Source organism: Opisthorchis viverrini, assembly GCF_000715545.1.
Source record: "Opisthorchis viverrini unplaced genomic scaffold opera_v5_35, whole genome shotgun sequence".
Lineage (NCBI taxonomy): Eukaryota > Metazoa > Platyhelminthes > Trematoda > Opisthorchiida > Opisthorchiidae > Opisthorchis > Opisthorchis viverrini.
This window is the reverse complement of record NW_008751691.1, coordinates 2,183,194-2,206,391: the sequence shown is the minus strand read 5'-3', so window position 1 is coordinate 2,206,391 and position 23,198 is coordinate 2,183,194. Positions and strand designations below refer to the sequence as shown.

The 23,198-nt window shown below is 43.9% G+C and overlaps 2 protein-coding genes across 2 annotated transcripts in view; one reads left to right on the top strand and one right to left on the bottom strand.

The window, feature by feature from the left end:
* The window catches only part of T265_02763 (hypothetical protein), a gene marked incomplete at both ends in the record, with an annotated part of 26,343 nt that extends 8,638 nt beyond the window's left edge, over positions 1–17,705 (top strand). Inside the window, 3 exons of the mRNA XM_009167078.1 lie at positions 5,481–6,827; positions 10,751–14,447; positions 17,020–17,705. Coding sequence (XP_009165342.1) covers positions 5,481–6,827; positions 10,751–14,447; positions 17,020–17,705 — 5,730 coding nt within the window. The remainder of the gene's footprint in view (positions 1–5,480; positions 6,828–10,750; positions 14,448–17,019) is intronic.
* The window catches only part of T265_02761 (hypothetical protein), a gene marked incomplete at both ends in the record, with an annotated part of 86,409 nt that overhangs the window by 19,246 nt on the left and 43,965 nt on the right, over positions 1–23,198 (bottom strand). Inside the window, 3 exons of the mRNA XM_009167076.1 lie at positions 11,525–11,699; positions 13,961–14,045; positions 14,107–14,212. Coding sequence (XP_009165340.1) covers positions 11,525–11,699; positions 13,961–14,045; positions 14,107–14,212 — 366 coding nt within the window. The remainder of the gene's footprint in view (positions 1–11,524; positions 11,700–13,960; positions 14,046–14,106; positions 14,213–23,198) is intronic.

The following is a 23,198-nucleotide window of genomic DNA, read 5'->3' as shown; positions in this document are numbered from 1 at the left end:
ACGGGCAACAAAATATTGACATCAGTTGCTGAGGCATAAGCAAACTTTAATAAGGACGAAAAAGGGGGAAAGCGAGAAGCAAGGGAACGAAATGGTGTCATGATAAAAAGGTGCGAGTCACGTTACTCATGAGTAGTCAGAAAACAAGGAAAGGTACCGCTGATCACCGCTGATTCGCAGGGGAGAGTTAACAACCCGCGTGAACCTTTGATAACCTTAGTAACCTTAGATAACAGCTAGCCACCCTGGCCGAGCAACTAAATCATGCGGTGTTGAATCCTGACTGTCTGAGCACTGAGTGTTTCAACGTGTCTGCCTTGGATAAGTCCACATTTCTGGGTCAACAAACAGTCGTTGTAGCACAAGCGTCTCCACTGATGTACTAGTTTCAGCTTGTTGCAGCATTTCCAAGAACCAACCAAGATCCAGACGTGTGGGATCTGCAGGACACAGTTCGCTCCTTCAGTTTGTACGGAAAAGCTGAAACAGGGCAGCTCTTCAAACTGAAAAATGTGGAAACAAACTTTACAGGCGAGGACCGGAATCACTGGTTACATTCTCACCACATGCGGACGTATTTAGCGGCCAAGCTACAGATTCCTATGAAAGTATCACACCTTTGTTCAGAATGCATCAACAAAGGCAAGTTTGGTAGCTGGTTGCCAGTGTGATGCACTCGTCAGTGGAAACGCAAAAGAGTGCGGTGAAGAACTGTCAATTCCCTCAAACCATTGTATCTTAGACGAACCAATAAAACAGGTAACAAGATCCTTCTGCTCAACCTATGACTGGATGTCGGATAACGTGTCTATTCAGGAGTCGGAAGCCTAAAACAGGTGACAAGATCCTTCTGCTCAATCTATGACTGGATGTTGGATAACGTGTCTATTCAGGAGTCGGAAGCTTTGCGGCGTAGCCGCCAGGGCGTTTGCCAGAACGTACCAGAGGATCGAATGGATAAGAAAAGTATCCGCGTGAATCCTCCTGGAATTTGTTGGGTTGTCAATCCCGGGGTATCGATGAGGTTTACCCTCATATCCTCAAAGATTTATCGGACAATTTAACCAGCCAGTCGCAGTATCCGTTTCGGAAGTCACTCGACGCAAAGCGTTTCCTACAGGTTGAAAAATATCCCTGATTAAGTGGAAAAAAGCTGCCTCTGCCAGTTGCACTACATTTTGTCTGGCACTCAGCTAGTTCATTGAAACATTAGTCAAGGGGACAATTCAGCTCCGTTTTCAAACTTGCAACTCATGTGTACGTGAGCAGCACTGGTCTCGCTAAAGCGAGTAATGCATTTGTGACCTGTTTTTTTTTCAAGGGACACGTAGGAGGAGGCTTTGAACAGTGATGCATTTTGGGCAATTTAACATCTCTTGCGCAGGCTTTCCACGTAAGATATTTCAGACAGCGTTCCTTCCTGTATAGCGAGCTTTCAAATCGGCCGGGTAATGCGCTTAACGGTGAATCAAGATATTTCAGCCAGGATCAACTGTGGGAGTAGCACCTGTTTTTTTTCAAGGGACACGTAGGAGGAGGCTTTGAACAGTGATGCATTTTGGGCAATTTAACATCTCTTGCGCAGGCTTTCCACGTAAGATATTTCAGACAGCGTTCCTTCCTGTATAGCGAGCTTTCAAATCGGCCGGGTAATGCGCTTAACGGTGAATCAAGATATTTCAGCCAGGATCAACTGTGGGAGTAGCGGCCTGCAAGGCCCTGCATAACACTGAAAACTTACTCAAGTTATATGCGCATGATCTGTTGCAACATCTAGTGATGTCCCTTGCCTCATGTATGCAGACGTTTGCGAACTGGAACGTCAACACCTAGTAAGATGTCATGGACACACACATCAGAGAAGGCTTTATATGTTCTTTTGGCTCCCCTGTCGACATTTAACATGTAGAATAGTCTCTCAGAGTTCAATAAATGGCTGGATGATAAGCTTTAGGTAACATCAGGCGAGAGCAGCCCCTTTTTGGACAATGATTTGCTGAATGCAACAATGCCAGGACGGAGCTGCACTCTCCAACAAAAACCACGTATGATCAAACGCAGCCATATTTCAATTCTCATGGTTGTTAACAGCTCCGCAAACAGTTGATTTCCAAACACACTTGGTGGTGATATGAATGAGCCTCCCGCCCGGAAGAATCAAGTGCTGATCGTGAGATTCACATGTTTTTAAGTTATTGTCTCCAATTTGTGGTAACGGTTTTTGCCCGGTATTCTACAATATCCTGGTGTTATTTTCGCTTAAATTGTGTCAGTAACTCATCGTTTAGGAGATGGCTTTACTGGTGTTAGTCACGTTTCCCCTTTCGGTATATTGAAAGTGATAATTCATGTGATAATTTTTGGTACCCTCTGGTCATCTGCCATAGCACTTCGTATCCACTCATCCTACATTGACGGGACCCACCATTTTCTCTCTGTTCGATTGAGTTCGTAGAATTCAAACGGGAACGTAAATATGCCAAATTCTTATATGATAATCCGGAAACTGAGGCTTGATTACACAATTTCGATTCATCATCATCATCATCATCGACTTGTTTACTGAAAATCTTCTGCGTTATTTCTGAAAAAAGGAGCTCCAAATTCATCTGAACGTGGATTGATTGCTACCTCAAAACATCGTTTCAGCTAATGAAAAGTCTAATATTGGTAGTGCGAGGGGATTTGACAAGTTACAGGTGAGAGTTCGACAAATAAGAAACCAAGAAATTGAGGGATGAGTGGTGCCACATCCTGTCCAAATGCGCTACATTGCTGATCAGCCGCCCTTGACCTTCAGGAACCAAGCTATTAGCGGGGAGGTTGTGGATTCGAAGCGATTTGGAGTTTCCNTCCTGCTGACACTACGAATAAAAAGGAAACAGCCGTACAGGTGCTTGTTGCTTTTTAGGACAGATTGACTTCAATTAATGGACGAAATCCTAGTTGCAAAGTTTATTCCTTAGGAAGCTATGATAAAGTGAATGTAGACTGTGGACTGAATAAATTATTCATTAGCATTCTATTTAGTCTGTGTGGTTGTTTCAAACCGGAATGTTGTTGATGCCATTCTTTCCCCGGGCTAGGACCCACAGTTTAACCGAAGTTATTAAATTGTTTATTGGCCAACTTGTACCAGTAGCGCTGGTGCTGTTTTTCTCTATCCAAACTGTACTACCAGGTGTTAGAAGTATGAACTTGTCGGGTATTTGTGACAGACCATTTGAGACTATTATGCAATTAAAGCAGTTTTCTTGTTTGCATCTTCCTTGACTGATAATCTCAGTAACTTCATTGCTCCTCTCCGTTTCCTGACTAAGGTTCCCTCTTAATAAAGGATTCACCCTATCATTGTTGCAGCTAAAACATGGTTTATGATTGAGCAATTGCCTTATACAGTTGGCCATTCGTGGTAACTGCAACACACTTATTCGTGAACTGGTCAGTCACATTAAGCCTCATCTGTATTTTTAGCAAACCCGCCGTTCACTCAGTACTACCAGCTCTGGAATTTGGTTAGATGGCTACACGGTGAGGCGCATCGAATGTTCATCAGCAGAGATGATCGATGAGGCAAATCCCAAATTAGATGAAAGGGGAAGATTGATATTTCGTCGCAAGCGTCCCGATTTGCAATCATCACTGAGTACAGGCAATCAGTCACCGTGTGAGTTTTTTTGGTCATCATGATAACCATCTGTGGTGCTTTTCCTATAGGTTAGGTTACGCAGGTTAGATACGTCTTGTACATTCATTCTACCTCATTATGTTTGCCAAGCGAATATACATGCTCGTTTCTTTACATTGATGCTCCCCGAATTGAAAGGTAGACTGAGTCAGCTTCGCGTTTGTTATGTGAGTTAATATCACAAAATATCTTACTTACCAAGAAACAAATGGATCTTCAAGTGGGGGCTGCGTTTATTCCATAACTTGTTTTTCAAACCCAAGTTATAAAACAAAGTTCGCTGCAAACGTGTTTTCAAACTAAGTGGAACAAGGGAGGATAAGATCTCTTATGTTCAGACAAACCTCGTTTCCTGGGCGACCACGTCTCGGTACCGCGAATCCTGCCAACGGGCTTCTCATAGGACAGATATCCGAATCGATAAATAAAACACCAACAACAAAAAGAAGCCTCCCCTAGTAAAGGAAGTAAAACTTCGTGAAAATTGCTTATAGACTGCTTATCCCCGTGAGACACTCAAAAATAGCACATAATAGACCTTGACATCTTTAAACAAGTTACCACTCGGGATATGTAACATGTCACTTAGCCTGTCTGATAGCATTTTCACACACCTGGCCTGGTGGAGCACCACATGATAGCCTAAATCGAATCCGAACTGAGTGCGACTATATTTTCCGAGATAACCGCAAAAGTTATTGCTGTATTACGCCTCGGACAAATTTGTGGGCCCAAAGCAAGAATACATTACCTATTGACATTAAAACTGTTTGCTTCCTTCAGCCTTCCTTTCGCTATATTCCTCTCCAAATAGATTGGTCAGATTTGGTTGGGCTTTGAAAATTTCTGTTGAAACGCTTTCAAGACTTGTGGAAAATTCCAGGACCGGTTTGTACCTCTTTCTTCAATTAACCTATCACTACTTGAGTGGTAAAAAAATTAGTCAGACTGTATCTTCGTGATTTACCGACAACATCTACCCGACTAGTGGAGAAAAGTTGGCGGTCCGTTATCACGGGTTTAGTCAGACTGTATCTTCCTGATTTACCGACAACGTCTACCAGACTGGTGGAGAAAATCACGGTTGAATAACCGATAAAAACGAGTTTATCGCACTGGATTTAACACAACTGGCTCTTATTTACTGGCCAGGATAGTATTGGTAGCGTAGCGCAGTACACCCGACTCACCATTTATTTTGAACAGTCTAAGGACAGAAAAGTCACAATGTGAAAATTCATGTGGGTGTATATATTTGCTAACTTTATTGCTGTCATTGTTCTTGACCATTGTTTCTGTTGGCCTATTTTTCTGCGCTGCCATCTCCGGTGTCATCACGTGACAGCGGTGGCCTATTTTTCTGCGCCACCATCTCCGGTGTCATCACGTGACAGCGGTTCGAACAAACGGTCGATACGTGAAGATTCCTCATGAAGCAGCTGGTTGCCTCTGAGTATATAACCGCACAATGCACCTTTATGATAAATTATACAGTGGGCGAAATGATCTAGCGAACAACCCGAGGATCTCTCGTAAACCGAATCGTCTTGATTCCGAAGACGAAATCCGAATGCGCATAACTCGTGAGCTCAGACGACATTCAACCACCGTGATGACCCGAAGCGAGTTTGGTGAATCGCTCGAAGAGATTGGCCGACACTTGAGTCGTTTACTTGAATTGGGTTGGCCTATAAGTAGCAAAACTAACAAAATACTAGGATTGCGTCCAAACAGGCGGGGGCAGCGTAAGATCTATCACAGATGTCATGGAAAATCATCACAGGTATTTCAGGGTTCTTCGAATAAGGAAGAAAAAACTGAACAGTCGGGAGTGACCCTATTACGGATTAGCTCGATGCCTAACGAGGCCCGTATTTTCTCTTCAAACGGACATAACCGTGAACCATTTCATGGCAAGACCAAAAGCAAACGATCCAGTTGTGACCACAGCTCACGCTACTCCAGTGCTTCTAACAGTTCTGACGCATCTTCGCCACAATTTACAAACAGCGGACATCGATCACCCGGAGAATTTTCAAACGATAATGAATCTAACAATCTTCCAGAGTTCCACTCGGATCTACCTAAAGTGACCAAGACGCCATGCAGATCTATTCTAGCTCGAACGGATATCAGCTGCAAAGGTGAAAAAGATATAGAATGTGAGGAAATTGGCGATGGTATTCGATGCAAGCTTCCTTCATCAAGAGGTCACGGAACGGTTACTGTGGAATTGAAGAAGGGTAACAAAGACCCCGCGCCATGTTCAGGCACCATGTTGCAATTTCGTATTCGTGGTCAAGGAAAACCTCAGCACAAATCCGAAACCGATAAAGCTATACAGGTGAGCGACTACCCGGAAGAAGCACAGAGAGATTTTTTGCGTGAAGATGCATACAGGGCTGCTGAAGGAGGAGAACAATCTGGCGAGTTTTTGTGGGAACCGGTTGGAGAGAAAAAACGCAAGCCGCGACCTAAGCCAAGATTTCAAAATGTTGTAGGCATATCAACTTGTGGAAAGCATAATCATCGCAATGTTTCTTCACCTGCTAAGAAACTACGACCAAAACAAGAGCGAAACAAAAAACAAGGAAAAATCGACTGGTGCGACCCACTCATTGGTAGGGCTGGTTACGAACAAGGGGTAATACACCAAGTAAGGGACAAACACAGAAAAGAAGGGCAAACAGCCGACCTTGACGACAACTTGCTGGAAACGCTGGAAGAAATGTTCAATGAAATGTCTGAATATGGAGGATTAACTCAGCCTGATAAACAGAAGAAATACACCGTTGACAGAACGATGAGGCCAGTGTCTCCCGATACCATGAAGATAATCAAAGAGGTTGAAAAGATGGATGTGTTGGACAGCATATCTGGACATGAACTAGATCGCGAACTTAAAAGAGAATTAAACAATCCACCAACAATTACAATACCAGTGCAGGACGATAGAAAACCTCCAACTGATCCTGTACCGAAACTAACATCTCAGTCGGTGGACTGTACAAATACGTGGCAACCTATACTGGGACCACCACAACAAGCATCACAGCAACTACCATACCAATCGACACAGTTATCACCACATCAACTAGTTCAGCAACCACCAAACGCGTATGTAAACACTCAGCTGGCGGTAGGTGATCTACAGTCACAACCCAACTGCCCAACCTTTCTTTCATCCATCTCCTTATAGTCCCGTTCAGAATGGGCAACTACAACCACAGTCCCCAGTTCTACCACCATCCTTACCGCCTCAGCCGCCATCCGCAATACCTGTAGCCCTGGCGCCCCCTTTGCTAGCTGTACCTCCAGCAACGCTTGCCCTATCGCCCCCAACACTTGCCTTAGCAGCACCACCGCAAGCAGCACAACAACCAATAATCACAAACAACTGGATATCGCCCTCAGTAGCAGGTGTCCCATCAGTGAACATTGTACATTCACCTGCATATACACCAAGCCTGTTATTGCATCACTCACATCCAACAAGCCCAATGTGCACAAACGTCATTTTGCCTTCAGTTAACCATCCAGTTTTGCATTCCACAGTAGTGATGAACAATGGTATGCATCTAATGAGACTTCGTCCTTTTTGATCAAGTTCCATTTCTTGTTTTATTGAGTTATTATTGGGAATCCTAATTTTGCATTTGTTTTCGATGAACGATCGATCATTTCAGTTGTTTGAGCCCATGTTCTTGAAAGAAAAAAAACGCCGAGCTACGAAGAAAAACAATTATAAACAGAGGATGCGATAGTGTTTCGGTGACAATTTACAACCAATGAGCTCGATCTTGTCACCCGGGTTGTCTGTGATAAGTGTCCGGTTAGACGACATTCATTCGTCTTCCTTCAGTGGGAACACCAGTTTGGAACGAATATGTACAGTAATCCTTCCCAGAGGTCCAACATGTTCTTCAGTAGCCGTTAATGAAGTAAGACTTTTAATCTGTAAAACAGGTTTATAGTTCAGTCCGAATATCTTGCGCAGACTACTAATGTGTGTGAGTAGACCAGTAATCTCCATTGAGTTTGAAGAGATTTGGGGATTTCAGTTAAGAGTTGGTCTTGTAGGTGAAGCCAATCTACACTGAAAAACCGGCAACCAGTGTACAACTATTTACTTCTAATTCCACATCAGTGCGCAGCTCACGAGACTCTAGGGTTTTTCAACCTCCCGGCTAGAAGTTGGGACCCATACTGTCCGGTCGACCACGGGCTGGATTGATTCACATTTAGACAGTATATCGTACCACTCATGGAGTTCATGTCAAGTGTTGACTGACTGCTTGAGTAACAGCTTCTCAGATGGAAGGCCTACTACTTGTGTGAATTATCCTTCTTCTTGAGCTAATTACAGTTTGTTGACAGTGTAGACCAAATACTGTAGGCGCATTTTTCTCGCACACAGTGAGATTCTTGTGAGATGACCTCTTTTCCAGTTGAACTCTGACACTATCATCCTGCTCTTTCGACATTTCCGCTCGCAGTTTTTCATCCTGAAGTTTGCCCCTCCTTGAAGTTCCACTTATCCTCCGCCAGGTAGATTGCATCTTATGTGTCTAGGCCAGATGACCGTCACTCTAGCCCCGAGTACATTGTAGCCGCCGTCGTTCATCCGTCGATTCATTCGCGAACCGCGCCCACTACAAAAGTCAGAGGGCATAACAGCGTTGCTACACCCGACGACCACGTGAATCTGGTGATTTATGATCTCAGGCCCCTCTGAGTAGGTGTATCAAGCGGCAACCTAGGACCAACTGAGCTTAAGCGTCTTTCGGTGGGAAAAATTTAGTGCAAATACATACGGGAAATACAGGAGATAGAAACTGATGGTGGAAAATAACAAAGGTAAATTCCATCCTATGGCTCTCTCAGATAACCTCAATATGGTCCTATGATGAGGAAGCTGGAAGACAAGCTTAAGGTTACAATGCTACTTCTAGGCTGCGCAGCTGAAGGCGAAACGTTTTCCCAGTCTCACCAACAAATACATCAGTCTGATGAATTTGCCTTTAACCATTCCGTTGACAACCTATTTCTTCTCAGGCGATGAGCAAACTTGGTACAAACCGCTGAATTTAGACGCTTTTGACTAGAGTATAGCCAGTCGTTCGAAGTGATGTTTCACAACGATTCCACCACAAAATTAGGCTCCACAGTTTGTACTTCAAATCGCGATTAGGATGAATTGACTTTTCAGCCAATAGCGACTTTAAATTACGTTGCTCCTCTACTGTAGACACGAATATAAAATAACGGAAGGTAAGCATGAGCTTCAGTGACGCGTCGTATCCCTGTAGTGAATTAGAAACTGCAAAAGTAACGACATCGTCAGTTTGGAAAAGCAGTTGGATTCGTTCTAATTCGTAATAAGCATTCCTACCAACGAACATCGTTGGCCTTCCATCATATGTAAGCTATTACTCCCATGATGTTGGCTACCTGTCTGTGACACAAATTCCTGAAGCAATCGCTATCAAAGACATACACTACCATTCCAAATATATATCTGAGTGTCCTGTGTAAAGTATTGTGTAGCATCACAAGAATAAATTAGATATCTGGAGACAGCTTAGGACCAGAATTACTCACCAGATGTTACCCACATTTCTGTTCAGCACCAGGTTCATCATCATCATCATCATCATTCATCATCATCATCATCATCATCATCATCATCATTAAGAACCGCGTACTGGTACGGTGGTTGTGGCTACCACAATTTCGTCCATGAATGATTTGGGGAGTTGGGGTAGGCAGCTGAGCATTGGAGGTGGGAGCTGATAAATTGGTGCGAGAACACTATGTAAAAGCACTGAAAATGTAACCTGTAAAACGTTAAATGTTTAGTCCAGTAACCCGTAAACATTGTGCCCACTTTTCTGTGTGCGCTGATGTCCCTGTTTTATCACGGATAATTTAAACAACTACACCATCAGTGTTTAAATGTGCTTCTCGCGAGTCATTTCCTCTCTAACTCTCTTGGTTAAGTGACTACCGTTCAGTCACATTGCAGTTGTGGTCAAATGATGTTGATCCATAACAGGGAGCGGACATAAAATCTCAGAAGCCCGAGGATCCTAGCGGTTGTTATCGTACTCCACCCTGTGTTCAGATCCGTTTCGTTTGTCACAGCGTTTAGAAACACGGTTGAAAATTTGTCATATAAACATCATTAGAAAAGCTGGGAAAAATTTTGAAAACGTTGATGAAATCTTTGCTGGCACATACTAGGCGAACAGTGATATGCGTGACGACAACCCTAAAGGTTCAAGGGGACCTGGAGCCAACCATAGGAATCAAACAGTTGTGTAAACCAGGCTGTTAGGCTTGCTCAAATCTCCTAGAGATGGTTATAATCATATCTGAGCTTCGACCAAACGCGAAAAACTAGCATGTGTGATAAAAGACGCCGTATTTGAATTCGAGAACATATTTCAAAAACAAAAACTGAGCATCCTAATGGTAATAAAAAAGCAAGTCGATTCCAAGGAAAACGGATGTTAGAATATCAAACAATGGACTTGTGACTTGCCACACCTTCTAATACGGGTTGCTATCCAGTTTGCTTACTCTTGATAGAGCTTTTTGAGCACTGTGTTTGTTTGCAAATCTACTCAGGCCCTCTTACAAGAAGTAATTACCAGCTTCTGGTAAAAATCAGTGACTGGTTTTGGCTTGAATACCCAAACTTACTTGAATAAAATCAAGTCTTGGTGCCTAAAATAGTTGGTTCGTTTTGGCAAAGTAGTCCCCCAACTTATTTGATTTTGATTGTAACGGAATTCCTGATTCTCAAGTTCAAAGCTTACTTCTTGGTAGGTACGACTCCGGTCGACCTTATTTAAACGGTGACTTTTAGGATCCAAATTCATCATTACAACAGAGTAATAGAGATGAAAATAGACTTATATGAAAAGAAACTGGGTTTTTGATCGTGTTTACGCCTATGATCAATGTGGTCCGTAAGGCAACTTATAGGTGAAAGTAAAGCTTGGTTCAAACTGAAAACGTCAACGGTCTATTTTTGAACTGGTACTGAACATTTCTCAGGTACGTTTCATTCAATTAAAAAAACGTTTACTGTTGTGTATCGTGATAGATTTGATGCTATCGGATCACCCATGCAGCATCCCTGTTTTCCTTCTAGTAACCAGAACATTATCCAAGCAAACACAGAATATGACCGCGACTGTGAAGCTCGCACCCCCGAAAATACCGGCATTTTTCGCAGTCAGGCTAGGCAGCAGTGAAGTGGGACTCATTAAAAATCAGGATGTGTGTCGCTTAGAACCTCTATCGACCGCAGATGGTACTGTCCCTGTGGCATTGATGCGTGCCTGTCTCGAACAGGTGACACTGCTTTGTCCCAAGTGGTCGACACTCAGTTTAGAGCAGCGTCAGCGATTCGCAGTGAATGAACAACTCGCTTGGCTCCAACAGTGTGTTAAGTATATCTCGACCAAGTTCAAATGTGCGGAGGATATCTTTGACCTAGACTGCAGCTCTTTCAATGCTGATGAGGAAATCGACACACTTGATCAGTTTATCTACCACTTGTTTCAACATTTGCAAAAACTGGGTTGCAGATTCTCCGAATACACAAATTCAGTGCTTTACAGAACAACTCTCTTGTGCCTTCAAACCATTCTTCAGTGTGCCCTGGAGCGTCTGAAGCATATCCATCAGCGTTCAACTGAAAGACCAGCCTCTTCTCTCATTCACCAGTCTGTGGGTTTGGCAAAAGATGACAGTGCTTGCTCAACTACAAGAAACGAACAACAGGCAGATGCAGTGACGTTTGATCCGACAATCACAGATTCTTACCTTCCAACAGTACCAGCCGAACTGGTATCTGTCAAAATCTCAAGTACGCAACATATCAACTCAGATGAAACAGAACTGAAGTCCACCAATCCAGCTTCATCGAACCCATTCACATCAATACCTCCAAAAGACCAGGGAACACAGACAAGCTGGATTCCATCGTTCAGCATTACCTCTGAGGAGAAGCGTCTTGAACTAAGCACCCTTGATCCTCATGTCTCACTGATGACCAGCTCGTCCATACCCATTTTATGTGGTCCAGCTGAACACATGAAGCATATCCAACATGTCGACTCGATTGACAAAATGACTAAGCCATGGGAACAGGATGAACGTTGCACTTCTGTTGAGTTACTTTTTACTACGGCTAACATGAGACCATCGTTGGTCGATCGGTCTGATGAAGATAGGCCAACTTCAGAACAATCTTCTCGAATGTATGCGACACAAAGAAGTTCATCAATTCCACGATCTCCAAATAGGAACGCTTACTACTACCTGACCTTTGTGCCTCCAAACTCTAAGTATGGTTTCGATGGGATGCAGGAATTAACGGATCTACCGGCCTTAAAAGCTGGCTCGCCAACTGATCGCTGTCATGAGACTCAAGATGTTGCCTTCATGCAGAAGACGGGAGCGGCAAAACTGATGACCACATGCGGCGATACGGAGCTGGGGTCGACAACAGACAAAGAGAATCAGCTGGATCGTACAAGCAGTATGACTGTGCACAAGAGACTTGTGGGGAAAATTCTGGCCTTGACGCATAAAGGACTGACACTTTATGGAAAAACAGTGATTCCTCTCGTAACACTGGGTGAGGACCAAAAAATATGTCATCAGGTGGAACACCTTCTAGACCACACAATGGCAACAAGTCTGACAAAACGGATGAATGAACTGTGTGAGGGTACCTCCTCTATGCAGCTTAGTCAGATTGTGACATCGGCTCCAATCAACATCGAACTGCTAATGGCCAAGAAGTTACTGGAACTTATTCCAGATGTGAACTTTTATTATTCGAACGAAACCATACCTGAAGGGCCTGGAGAGGCGAGGGTATTCACGTTGCTCCATCAGATTGTTCAGACTGTTTCTGTGAACCAAACCCAAGGTAATTCATCAGACGGAGTTGCTTCGAATGTCGCCAAAAATCTGTCTCGAGGTTTACTGGGCTTGGCATATTCAGCCTCCTGTTACGCAATGGATCATTTACTGGAAACGAAAGTGGACACCGAACTCAGGACATGTGCCAGACAGCAGGGCTGGAAGTACGGTTTGGAAGGAAGCAGACTAATAAGCTCTTCTACCTATTCGGACAGTCAACCAACAACAATGCAGACTATCGTCACTTCAAACGTTTCTCCGGTTCAGGGCCCATTTAAAGGTCCCAACTCATCCATCACTGTCCAGCGCGATTCTCATTTATCAGAAGCGATCCGTCCATCAACGGCTATGAAAGAGCAAGAATTAAGCAAAAAGGGAAACGGAGCAGAGTCCAGCTACTCAGTAATGTCATACTGTGCAAGAAACCTGAATTCTCAAGATCTAGAACAACGGGTTGCCGAAGCCGTTAACCCACGAAACGAGTGCCTGAGCCCAACCAAATTTCATTTGCCAGCTGAAGAACAAAGATGTGTTGTTGTCAGCTGTACGGACAGGAATTGTTTTAGCCCCCAACCACTGACGCAGCATGGACCCCACAGTACAGAACAGAGAGCACAGCATCTCCTATCCGCCCAACGTTCACCGTCTGAATATGCATCAAATAATGAGAACGATGGGAGCCCTTCGTTGAGTTCCACCTACACAGAACCCCAAGCTGATGCATCCATGAAAGAAGTAACTGTGGGAAAGGATAATATGTGCGTTCATATGACTTTCTCTGTGACTGCTTTGAAGGACACCACACAATGTGTACTACGTCCCTTGACCATAAAAACTAGGTCAGGTAACTCGAAAAAGGAAACCTACACTAGACTAACTTCAAACGATAAAAATGAAATCGTCTTCTGTGAAGCTTGCTCACAACAACTGAGACCATATTTGTACAGGCAGTTAGAAGATGGAGCATCTGTAGATAATCCGTTTGGAATCGAAGTAGGTATTCAGTGTAATCGGTTCTCTTCAAGGTCGAGATCCCGCCAAAACAGATCTAGGTCTTCAGTGAACAGGTCAGCTGGAAGTTCTTCTCGGTTCAACCTAACTGCAATGTCTATGGATGATCCCGGAAGAATGGACCCGCCTACCTTGAGCGCTTGTGTGAGTGCTATTCATGTGAGTCTCAACGAAGACAACGAGAATGACAATATTTGTTCAACCGATGGCTCGGGGAGAAGTTCTGATGATGACGATGCACATTTCATGAGGAACCGTCACGTGCGTCATAGAGGTTTTCGGACGGACGAAGTTACCAGCACTTCGTCAGTAATTTACCGGTCCGTTTCTGTATCAGTTCAGGAAATCCAAGGCAATCAAGATAGAGTGGCGCGTGAACTCCGAGTATACCCAAACTGGTTAACTGATAAGCTGAAGAAAATAGATGTCTCTGAGGACACATGGGTGAGAAGCAGGAGACTTACCAGAGGAACGGAAGTTCCTTCCATCTCCAAACCGCGGCCAAAAGGGGATACGTTACTGCAAGAAAAGTCGCTCTGCGCTAAGAAGCAAACCGGCCAAAAAACAAAGCTATATTGGCAATCGAGAAAAGAACAAACGGCAAGCATACGTGGAGATGGAGGCTGTCGGCACTCTGGTAGATCAAGATTTAACTACTCAGCGGAGCATGCAAGCTATCCAGATGATTTCTCGGTTCCAAAGCAGACCTTTGTTGGACAGAAAAAGTCGGCCGACCCAACAGAGCCCTTCTATTCGTGCCTTCAAGAACTGAAAAAGTGTTTAAGAGAAGCTGAATCTCGTCTAAGTGAGTCCGATTTTCGATGGATCTATTAGATGATGCACTTGCCTTAGCAACCGATGTCTATATTGCAAAAGCTTCAACATACTTCCGATTGGACAATTTTTCCGCCTTCTGTTGATGAACCACAAGCTGGCGATGACTCACTCTGGAGACTTTGCAGATACCTTACTGGTGACCTAATTAACACGTTTCAGTTCAAACTCCATCACAAAAATAAGCATATAAAATGATGGAACTGAAATCTAACTGATATCTAGACTGGTGAGCGAGAACTCGCATGTTTTGGCTAGCAAGCGGTACTGGTACTGACTTTCTCTCGGCACCCATGGACCAAAGGTTCGCAGCATTCAAATGCAATGTACAAGACTACTCTATTTTGTAAGTAGCTTGACATAATCCAAAGGATGATGGAACGCACTTGCCTCTTAGGTCGGGCAGCCAGGGTTTAAATACCGCTATTTCTAGGAGACTTAAACTAGCCCAAAAACTGGACTCAAGTGATTTTCATACTTGGCATGGAATAATCAGAAAAGCCGACTCATCATAGTGAACGGGATGTTTAGACGAGAGTGATGTGGACACAAAAAACTTCCTGGTTGATGATAAGAGTATGTCGTGCGACAAAGGTGGCTATGACTAAACCTCGTCCATTTTTGTTAGTTCCAGACTGGAAAACCGTCAGATGCATAACACGATTTGGTTTCCCCCACTAAATAACCATATTCTGGGCGCCGTAAAAACTCACATCATGATTTGAACGAACAAAAGGAGATTTGTATGAATTGTCGCTGTCATTCTGAGACTCTGTCAGCTCAGAAGTTTTGTTTGGTGTAGGATTTTCAAGATACAGCCCTGACCGATATCCAGTGTTTTTGTGCAAAACGGAACCCATCCGAGTTTTATAGGTGCTTGTTTTAGGATGTATACGCCTCAGTGCCTATCATGCCCATTCGGGTCGATCGTCCCAGACAACTGGAGTGAATCGATAGTGGTGTCCATTTTCAAAAAGGATACTCGCAGTGAATTTAATAACTACAGAGATGTCAGTTTGACTGACAGTTTGGCTGTCAGTTTGACTCCTGTTATAACAAGGCCTCTGGCTTCACTGATTCTTCGTCGTCTTACGGTGGCACGCAAAATCTTGACCCATGAGAATCAAGCGGGATTTCGACCGAAGAGGCTGCGTTGACCACATCTTCACACTCCGTCAGGTTTTAGAGCCAGGCCACTTGTACAGACGACCCACAATCTTGGTATTCCTTGGCTCCATGCATGCGTTCGATTCTGTCGATCGACCAGTGCTGTTAACTACACTTGCTCAACAGCGTATGCCCCAGAAGTTTGTAAACATAATCCGATCCATGTATTCACATACTTCTGAGTGGGTGAGTATGTATGGTGAGTTTTCCAAAAGCTTCCCTACAAAAAAGTGGTGTCAGACAAAGATGTCCACTGTCTCCATTCTTGTTTAACTTCGTCACTGGTGAAATAACGAGGCGAGCACTGGATGTTCTTCAAAACTCCGTGACTTATTGTGACTTACTGTACACCACCAAGGTGGAGTATCCCCTAGATGGGTCACCCAAACTTTTTCCTCTGTTGTAATTTCTGCGCATGCACGTGAGTGCATTTCTGAAGAAGACAGACCTATTCAAAAGAACATTACCACATGATATGCTGTTTATAAGATTGTTTTAAACTTTGGAGCATTACTTTACCGGTTTCGCCCGTCCTGGTATTCATTAGATAGGCATGGTCTTCGGGTTGCCGTTAACCGGTCAGTCAGCTGATTCCCAGCTAAAGCTGTGATTTGTGCTACTCCCCAAAATAACTGGCAGGATCGAGGCTACCACTCACACCACTTTTTACGATATTCGAGAAATTGATGTACATTTTCTTAGTATAACATACCACTTATAAGATTGTCGAAGACAATGGCAGATAATTTACTTCGATATCTCGAATATTACACTAGTGCAGGCTTCAGGAAGCATACTCAGTTGAGAAATACCACAGGTGAGGGAGACATTTAGTATTCTAACGCATACTTAATGTGTAGAAGATTGTATTCGGAAATTATCGGTTATTCTTTACTTTACAGTCCACGTTTTTACCTAGCAGACATATATGGTTCATGAATCCAAAGGTAACTTTTATGCCCTCCAAAATCAACTGCCCGTGGATACCCCAGAAGTACGCATTGACTCAAATCTCCTACATTAAATTTTGCTGCATACGGGGAAAGCCGGTCTGCCGAAATTTTTTTCAAACGCCGGTGATGAAGTTGAAGGTGATATCGCGTGCAGCAGAAAGGAAACTGTTTTAATTGCACTGTATTAGTAGACTACTTAAAACACGTAAGTAGAGGATTGGGATCTGAATGGCCAGAAGTCGATGCAAATCACTAAAACATCGTCCGACTTTGGACCTGAAAATGTTGTGCACCGGCTTATTAGGCTCAATTTCGCTGATTATTTTAAAAGGGAAACTTTCCCATACAGAATCGTAGTGCATTCAACAGTTTCCTGCATAAAGGTAAAAGACTAAAAACGTCGTTCTACTTTCTGTCTTACAGAAACGGTCCATAACTACTCCGGTCAAAGTATTAAAATAACCAGGACCAGACCTCGAATTGTGCCCAGACAAACATCAAAAAAGCCAGTGGGGATTGAAGCCCGGCAGAAAACACACAGGGGTAAGCCTGAACGTCTAAAGCAATGGCCGACATTACCAGATGATTCTAACTACGATGCATCCGCTTTGGGAGGAAGCAGTGGAGGGGGAGGAGAAAGCACAACTTGTGACAGGCTTCCTACGTGCTCCGAGAGAACGGCTCCAACAAGCAGTCACAAACAAGCAAGTACCATGAAAACCGAACAGAAAGAGGACGTTCCGTCTGCTAGACAACTGCGAAAATCTTGCTTTCGATCCACTTTACATCATTCCATTGGCCCACCATCAACTGCTCGATGGACAGTGGATGACATACGGTCTAGAGGACCCAAATTTTTCCCAGCACCCTCAATGGAACTGCCTGTGCGAGGCACTTCCAATGAACCACGGATCCCTGTGGGAACTCAAATGTCCAACTGCTTGCTCTACGTCAAACATCAGGGGAACAAGCCCTTGTGCGGGCCCTTGATATCCGGACAGTACACTCTACATAACACGCTATCCAGGTCTTCATTTGGTCAAACTAGTAACATGGCTGCTCAGAACACACCGCGTCTCTGTAAGAAGGTTGCCCACAGAATGGAATAGGTGAAGTTTCTCGAAAAGTGCGAACACCGAGAAGAATGCGGTTGCCGTAATAGGCCACCTCCGTTGCCCGAAGTGGGAGTCATCTTTTGATACTCCTCTCTGTGGTTTAATAAATCTGGAAACTCACTGAGTTGTTTTCATTGCTGTTTGGCTTTTTTAAGTATAGTAAAATGGTAGGGTGAAATAGAAAAAATATTCACTTTCGTCCGGCTGGAAACAATAGGTTAGCAAAATATTCTCATGACAATTTCAGTGATGAGTTTCTTATCAGTTGCATCCCCTTCCGAGGCGACTGCTGCTTGGAGCCGCCTGAATCGGTGAATCGAAAAACCAGAAGAAGGATGCATGGTAGTTAGAAAGACGGTGGTGAGGGTATTTGATTATTCGTTGACCGAATGACCATCTGCAAAGTGTCGCATCACGATTTAATCCAAGCAGTTGAGTGTAACGGAATAACTCATGGTTTTGTACCCGACAGTAAAATCAGCTGACTACGTTTCGATAGTGACGTGGCCAGATCTTATGCCAGGAGTTGTAGATATGAAAACCAACCGGAACCCGCACACTGTTGATTACTTTCACTCAGGATTCATGTCGGATTACATATCGCTCATAGTGGAAATAAGCAATAGTGTGTTGCAAATAACTGCCGTCCCCGCTCCAGTACCTCAGTGTCACCAACAACGAATCAGCTGCAAACAAGCGAGTGTAACAACCACAAGGAGCATCGTGGTATTTGAAACACAATTTCGACCTTGAATCCAAACAGTCCGATCAAAAATGGTTACACACTCATCATCGTCGGTCGTTGCTGAATTGATTGCCTACTTGGCAGACAGCTACCCGCGACCGGCAGCTGGGAATGTATGGCGTCCCTACTGCGATTCTGAAGGGAGTTTGAGGGTCTCAGTAGGTCTTGGGCATTCTGCGATTATTTACAGGAAACTAACCTTCCTTAGAAGGGAGGAAAATTACATACAGTGCTCTTCCTAGTTTCGGTATAAATGGACTTAATTCGAAGGCCAACAGGAAAATACGGAGTTAGTTGGCATTTTGTGTTATGCGACCGTACACACTCTAGTCCCACCCTGTTCTTCTATTGTACCATACACACATAGATCATTAGGACTCAAACAAAGCTTGGAGGGAAGTTCCTAACTCCTGATATTTATTCGGCAACGGAACTCTTGTTTGCTTTAGACTGCAATTTTAAAATGTTGCCATCTTGATGTGTAGTTGATTTTAACTACATTAAATCTTTTCTTCTACGCATATATCACAACTAAAGCATACGTGGAATTCCGTTCAAGACCCAAATGCAGAAAGATTCGTACAGCTGCCATGGGTTTCTGTATCAGTATTTTGTAGTTTATCATCCTCTAGGGTTCTTTGTTTTTACGTGGCTTTCATCAGGTTCCTTCACCACAAGGCAGGCAGCAAACACGACATGGTGCTGTACGTCTGCTGACCTTGAGGGGATGCAGCTTAACAATTTACCGCCATAATCGATGGGGACTAGTGTTGCCGTGGCATTGACATGTTACGCGCCTTGTCCTTTATCTGCCAGTTCTATTCAGCGTAAAAGGTCACTTTGGTGTCAGTCAGCAGGCATTATGCATACAAAATACGAAATACGGAGTCATCAAACCCGTTAATACTTGCACCTGTGGCAATAGCTAAGAGGGAGCACGTCCACCCGATTCGACACCCCAAAGAGGCTGTCGGAAAAAAGGGTTTTTCTAACATAGTCGTGCTTCCAAGTGCGGCCGACTTCAGTTATTGCAGGGTTTCAATAAGGTCGAGGTTTTAATGACGTCGAGGAATTCGGTACTCATGTATTTTTGTGGTAGAGAATGTTGATGCGGTTGTCTGAAAAACAGTGCGTCTGTGTTGAAAATTCTTTTCCAGCTGCTTGAACCAGGCGTGGGGAATGACAAAATTAAATGTGACAGGACTAAGAATAAGAACATTTTCAATCGTCTTGGAATCTACCTCCAGGTCAGACATGTTGAGGAAACAAGAAGTAGAAGCTAGGCGGGGAAGTCTGAGTCAGATAATGCATGTGGAACAGGAGAAATTCAAAAGGGTTTTTCCGGTTATGTAGAAGAACTGAGATCACAGTAAAAGCTTCAAGTTCCCGGTAAACCAAACATGAAGCCTAACAGTGAGTACTCACTTGGGCAACAAGCAGTCAAAGTCTCCGTCCAGTATAGTTCAACTGTATATCTGCTTCATACAAGAGAATCGCTTTAGTTCGACTTTGCAAGGTCTGTTCCACTCAACTCAAAGCCACAAGCCAGGCGACGCCAGTTCGGGTCACTACGACCGATTGTCCGCAGCATTTAGATACAAGCAACAGCCAAACTACCGGAATGAATTTGCTGGTGCATGCATGCAAGTTTGTGTGAAGAGCAGCAAAACGCTTTGCATACTAAACGGAAAGTAAATTGGGATGCAAATAAGCTGATAGTAGGAAGGGGAACTGTGCAGCTATAGTGCCTCCTTTACTTGCGTGTTTTCCAACGAATGGAGGATCATCTTTCGTCCTATATCATCATCACCATCATCATCATCATCATCATCATCATCATCATCATCATCATCATTGTCAGCTGTAAGAACCGCGTACTCGTCGTACAGTAGTTGTAACTGCCACAGTTTCGCTCACCGATGAGTCGGGGAGGTGAGGTAGGTAGCTGCGCATTGGAGGCGGGAGCTGCTAAATTAGCGCGTGGATACAGCACTGTAGGTGGACGGTTAACTGGGGTTTGGGAAGGGAGCTATGCATTGAAGGCAATAGCATGGATGCATGAGCGCCATTGAGGGCGCGACCGGGACATGTCTGATAATGTATCTAGCCATTGATGTGGCCCGTCTCGGGGTCCCCATCCAGGAAAACGGCAATGACCAGTGCAGCTGAGTTTGCTGGTAATGGCTTTCATACTTCACTACCAAGTTATTGTTTGACCTCCTCCGGCTCTCTTCCACCCTTCACGTGGTTGTGCGAAAAGAATCCTTCGAGGGTGTCAGTCGACTGGCATGGAGAGCAGGTGGTCAAGCCAACGCAACCTATGGAGTGTTGTCAGTTCGTCTATCATGGGCGTGTTACCTCTTTTGAAGTCCATTCGAGATACTTCAGCATTAGTGATCCGGTGTTCCAAACAGACTCGAGAAATGCTCCGATGACATCGATGGTCAAACACTGAAAGACTTATAACGTCCTCGGTGCATAGCGGCCATGATTCTGACCCGTATAATAATATGGAGCTCACCGTGGCATTATAAATTCGACCAATAACGAATAAGTTGTTTTCATGCCTACGTAACAGGTGATGCAGGTTCAGGAAATCTGCTCTGCTCCTCCCAGTCCCGATGGAAATATCATCTTTTGTGAGACCAACGGGACTGACACAGACAAATTTAGCTACTACCTCAATCGGCTTACCCGTAAACAGGAGGCTAGGGTTCGAGCCCACCCAGTCTTGCAGCAACACTTTACACTTTGCAGGTGTGAAGAGCTGGCGAAACCATGAGCTACTTCTCACTCGATGATCTTTCACACAGTTGTGTGTGGGCCTTCTAGTCATCAATATCAGTCTGAAATTACTTGTTCTACTTGTTTTGTAGTGAGTAAGTATACTGCCACAGAAACAGTATCTAACCACATTCTTCTATTTGAAGAATGTGACTGGCTGGGAAGCAAGTGCTCATCTGGGGAGCAAAATAATCATGAGATAATTGCGTTTAAAACAGACAGATTTATTTAGTTGTGAGCAACTGAACCATCATGAAAGTATAAAGCAAAATAGTCGGGTGCCGAAGTCATAGGTGAACGTGTTCTCTCTTGACAAACACCAAGAAAGGTATTTAAGCGGAATGCACAACGCATAAGTTGGTACCGAAAGAAGCATTGAATAAGACCAACTTAAGCGGACACCACAAGGGATAGACGACTTCTAAGATTATGTCGTAGTGGGGTGCAACACTGTCATTTAACAGCATCAACAAAGCAAAAGGGAACTTCCGAAACAAATTGAACAGTAGACCGTAGTTCAGCAATTTCAGAGAAAACACTAGGTTAGCTGTACGTTCGTTACACAGTCAGATTTTCACGACTTGACCCAATAAGTACAAAAAGTGTCTAACAATTCATATTCTCTCTTTTCAAATGTGCACTGTATATTATAATAGATCGATGCCTACTGTATACCCCACCGCTGTCCCATATGGCTATTGATCAGGACCGGTGCGACCCTATCCATTTGAAAATGTGTTGGAGATAACCTGTTATCGATCGCATCATCACCATTGGTCTGCCTTCCTGCTACCGTTTCAGCACACCAATATTTTTAACCCACCACATTCCATCCTCCCACTCGCGAACACAGCAGTGTGTGACCTGATCCGCATGGTCGCGTCCGGATTTCCATTAGTGTGGGAGAAAAGTCCACAAGTGATAATCGACCAATCATGAAGCGAAGGGTAGTTGGACGCTTAATTCCTGCGCTACAATGTGCACACAGTACGCGTAGCACGTAATCGATAGTTCGAATGTAGAAACTGAGATTTGCACTTTCTGAAATAAAGTGAACAAACAGTCGACTCGCAAATTGCTAGGCTGTCTTGAGGTAGATGATCCGACAATCTTACTTGTTCAATGTCCGATGTCCGGTTTGTGTTTCGCACACGAAATGTGAAAAAAAAGAAAATTAGAACTGATTTGCAATTGAATTTGCTGTGGATGAAACAAATCTACCTGAATCTCTCGTTTGTGGTATTCTTCAGCAGAAAGTGCTGCATTTACTGTGGCCTTTTACAGTACATACATTTGGAGAGATTCAAGAAAGAAAGAGAAGTTAAACCGCTTCTACCTTCAACACCGAGCCAAGGTGCAATCAAGTTTGTAAAGATTCTGGAACCAGTCCCCAAAAAGCGTTGGAAAGAATTTACTCCACTTGGTTTGATCGAGAGTTGGGCTGATATTCTTGGGCTCGATTCTCGACACCGTATCGTGCTGGATCAATTACTTTAGTCTTTTTTTGTTAACAGGCGTGTCATACGTGGTGTCACTTCTCAACATGGTCCACTCCAACGAAGCACCGAGTTCACTCGCCAGGGTTCGGTCTTAGCATCCTGCTTTATGCACTAATACTGTGGTGTTACCGAAAGTTATTATTCTCTTTTTAGTCTAGGCCGAGGTTTTACTCTAGGCTAGGCTCATGAGTTCACGCTTTTTGTCGTTCAACAAGCACAGAACATTTCAGTCGATAACAGAATGTTTGGACTAAGAAACAACCACTGTTTCCTATGATCCTTAGCCACTGCGAACGCGTCTGCTTGTTTGTGAGGTTATCTGTCCATTTTACTGATGTTTCGTTCATATTTTCTTGCGAATTCATGGCTGGTCATAATTCTGTCACACAGCATAGCACACGATGCTCAGCACATGGGTTAACGCACTGTACTTTTGTCGCACCGAAGTTGCGGCAGTCA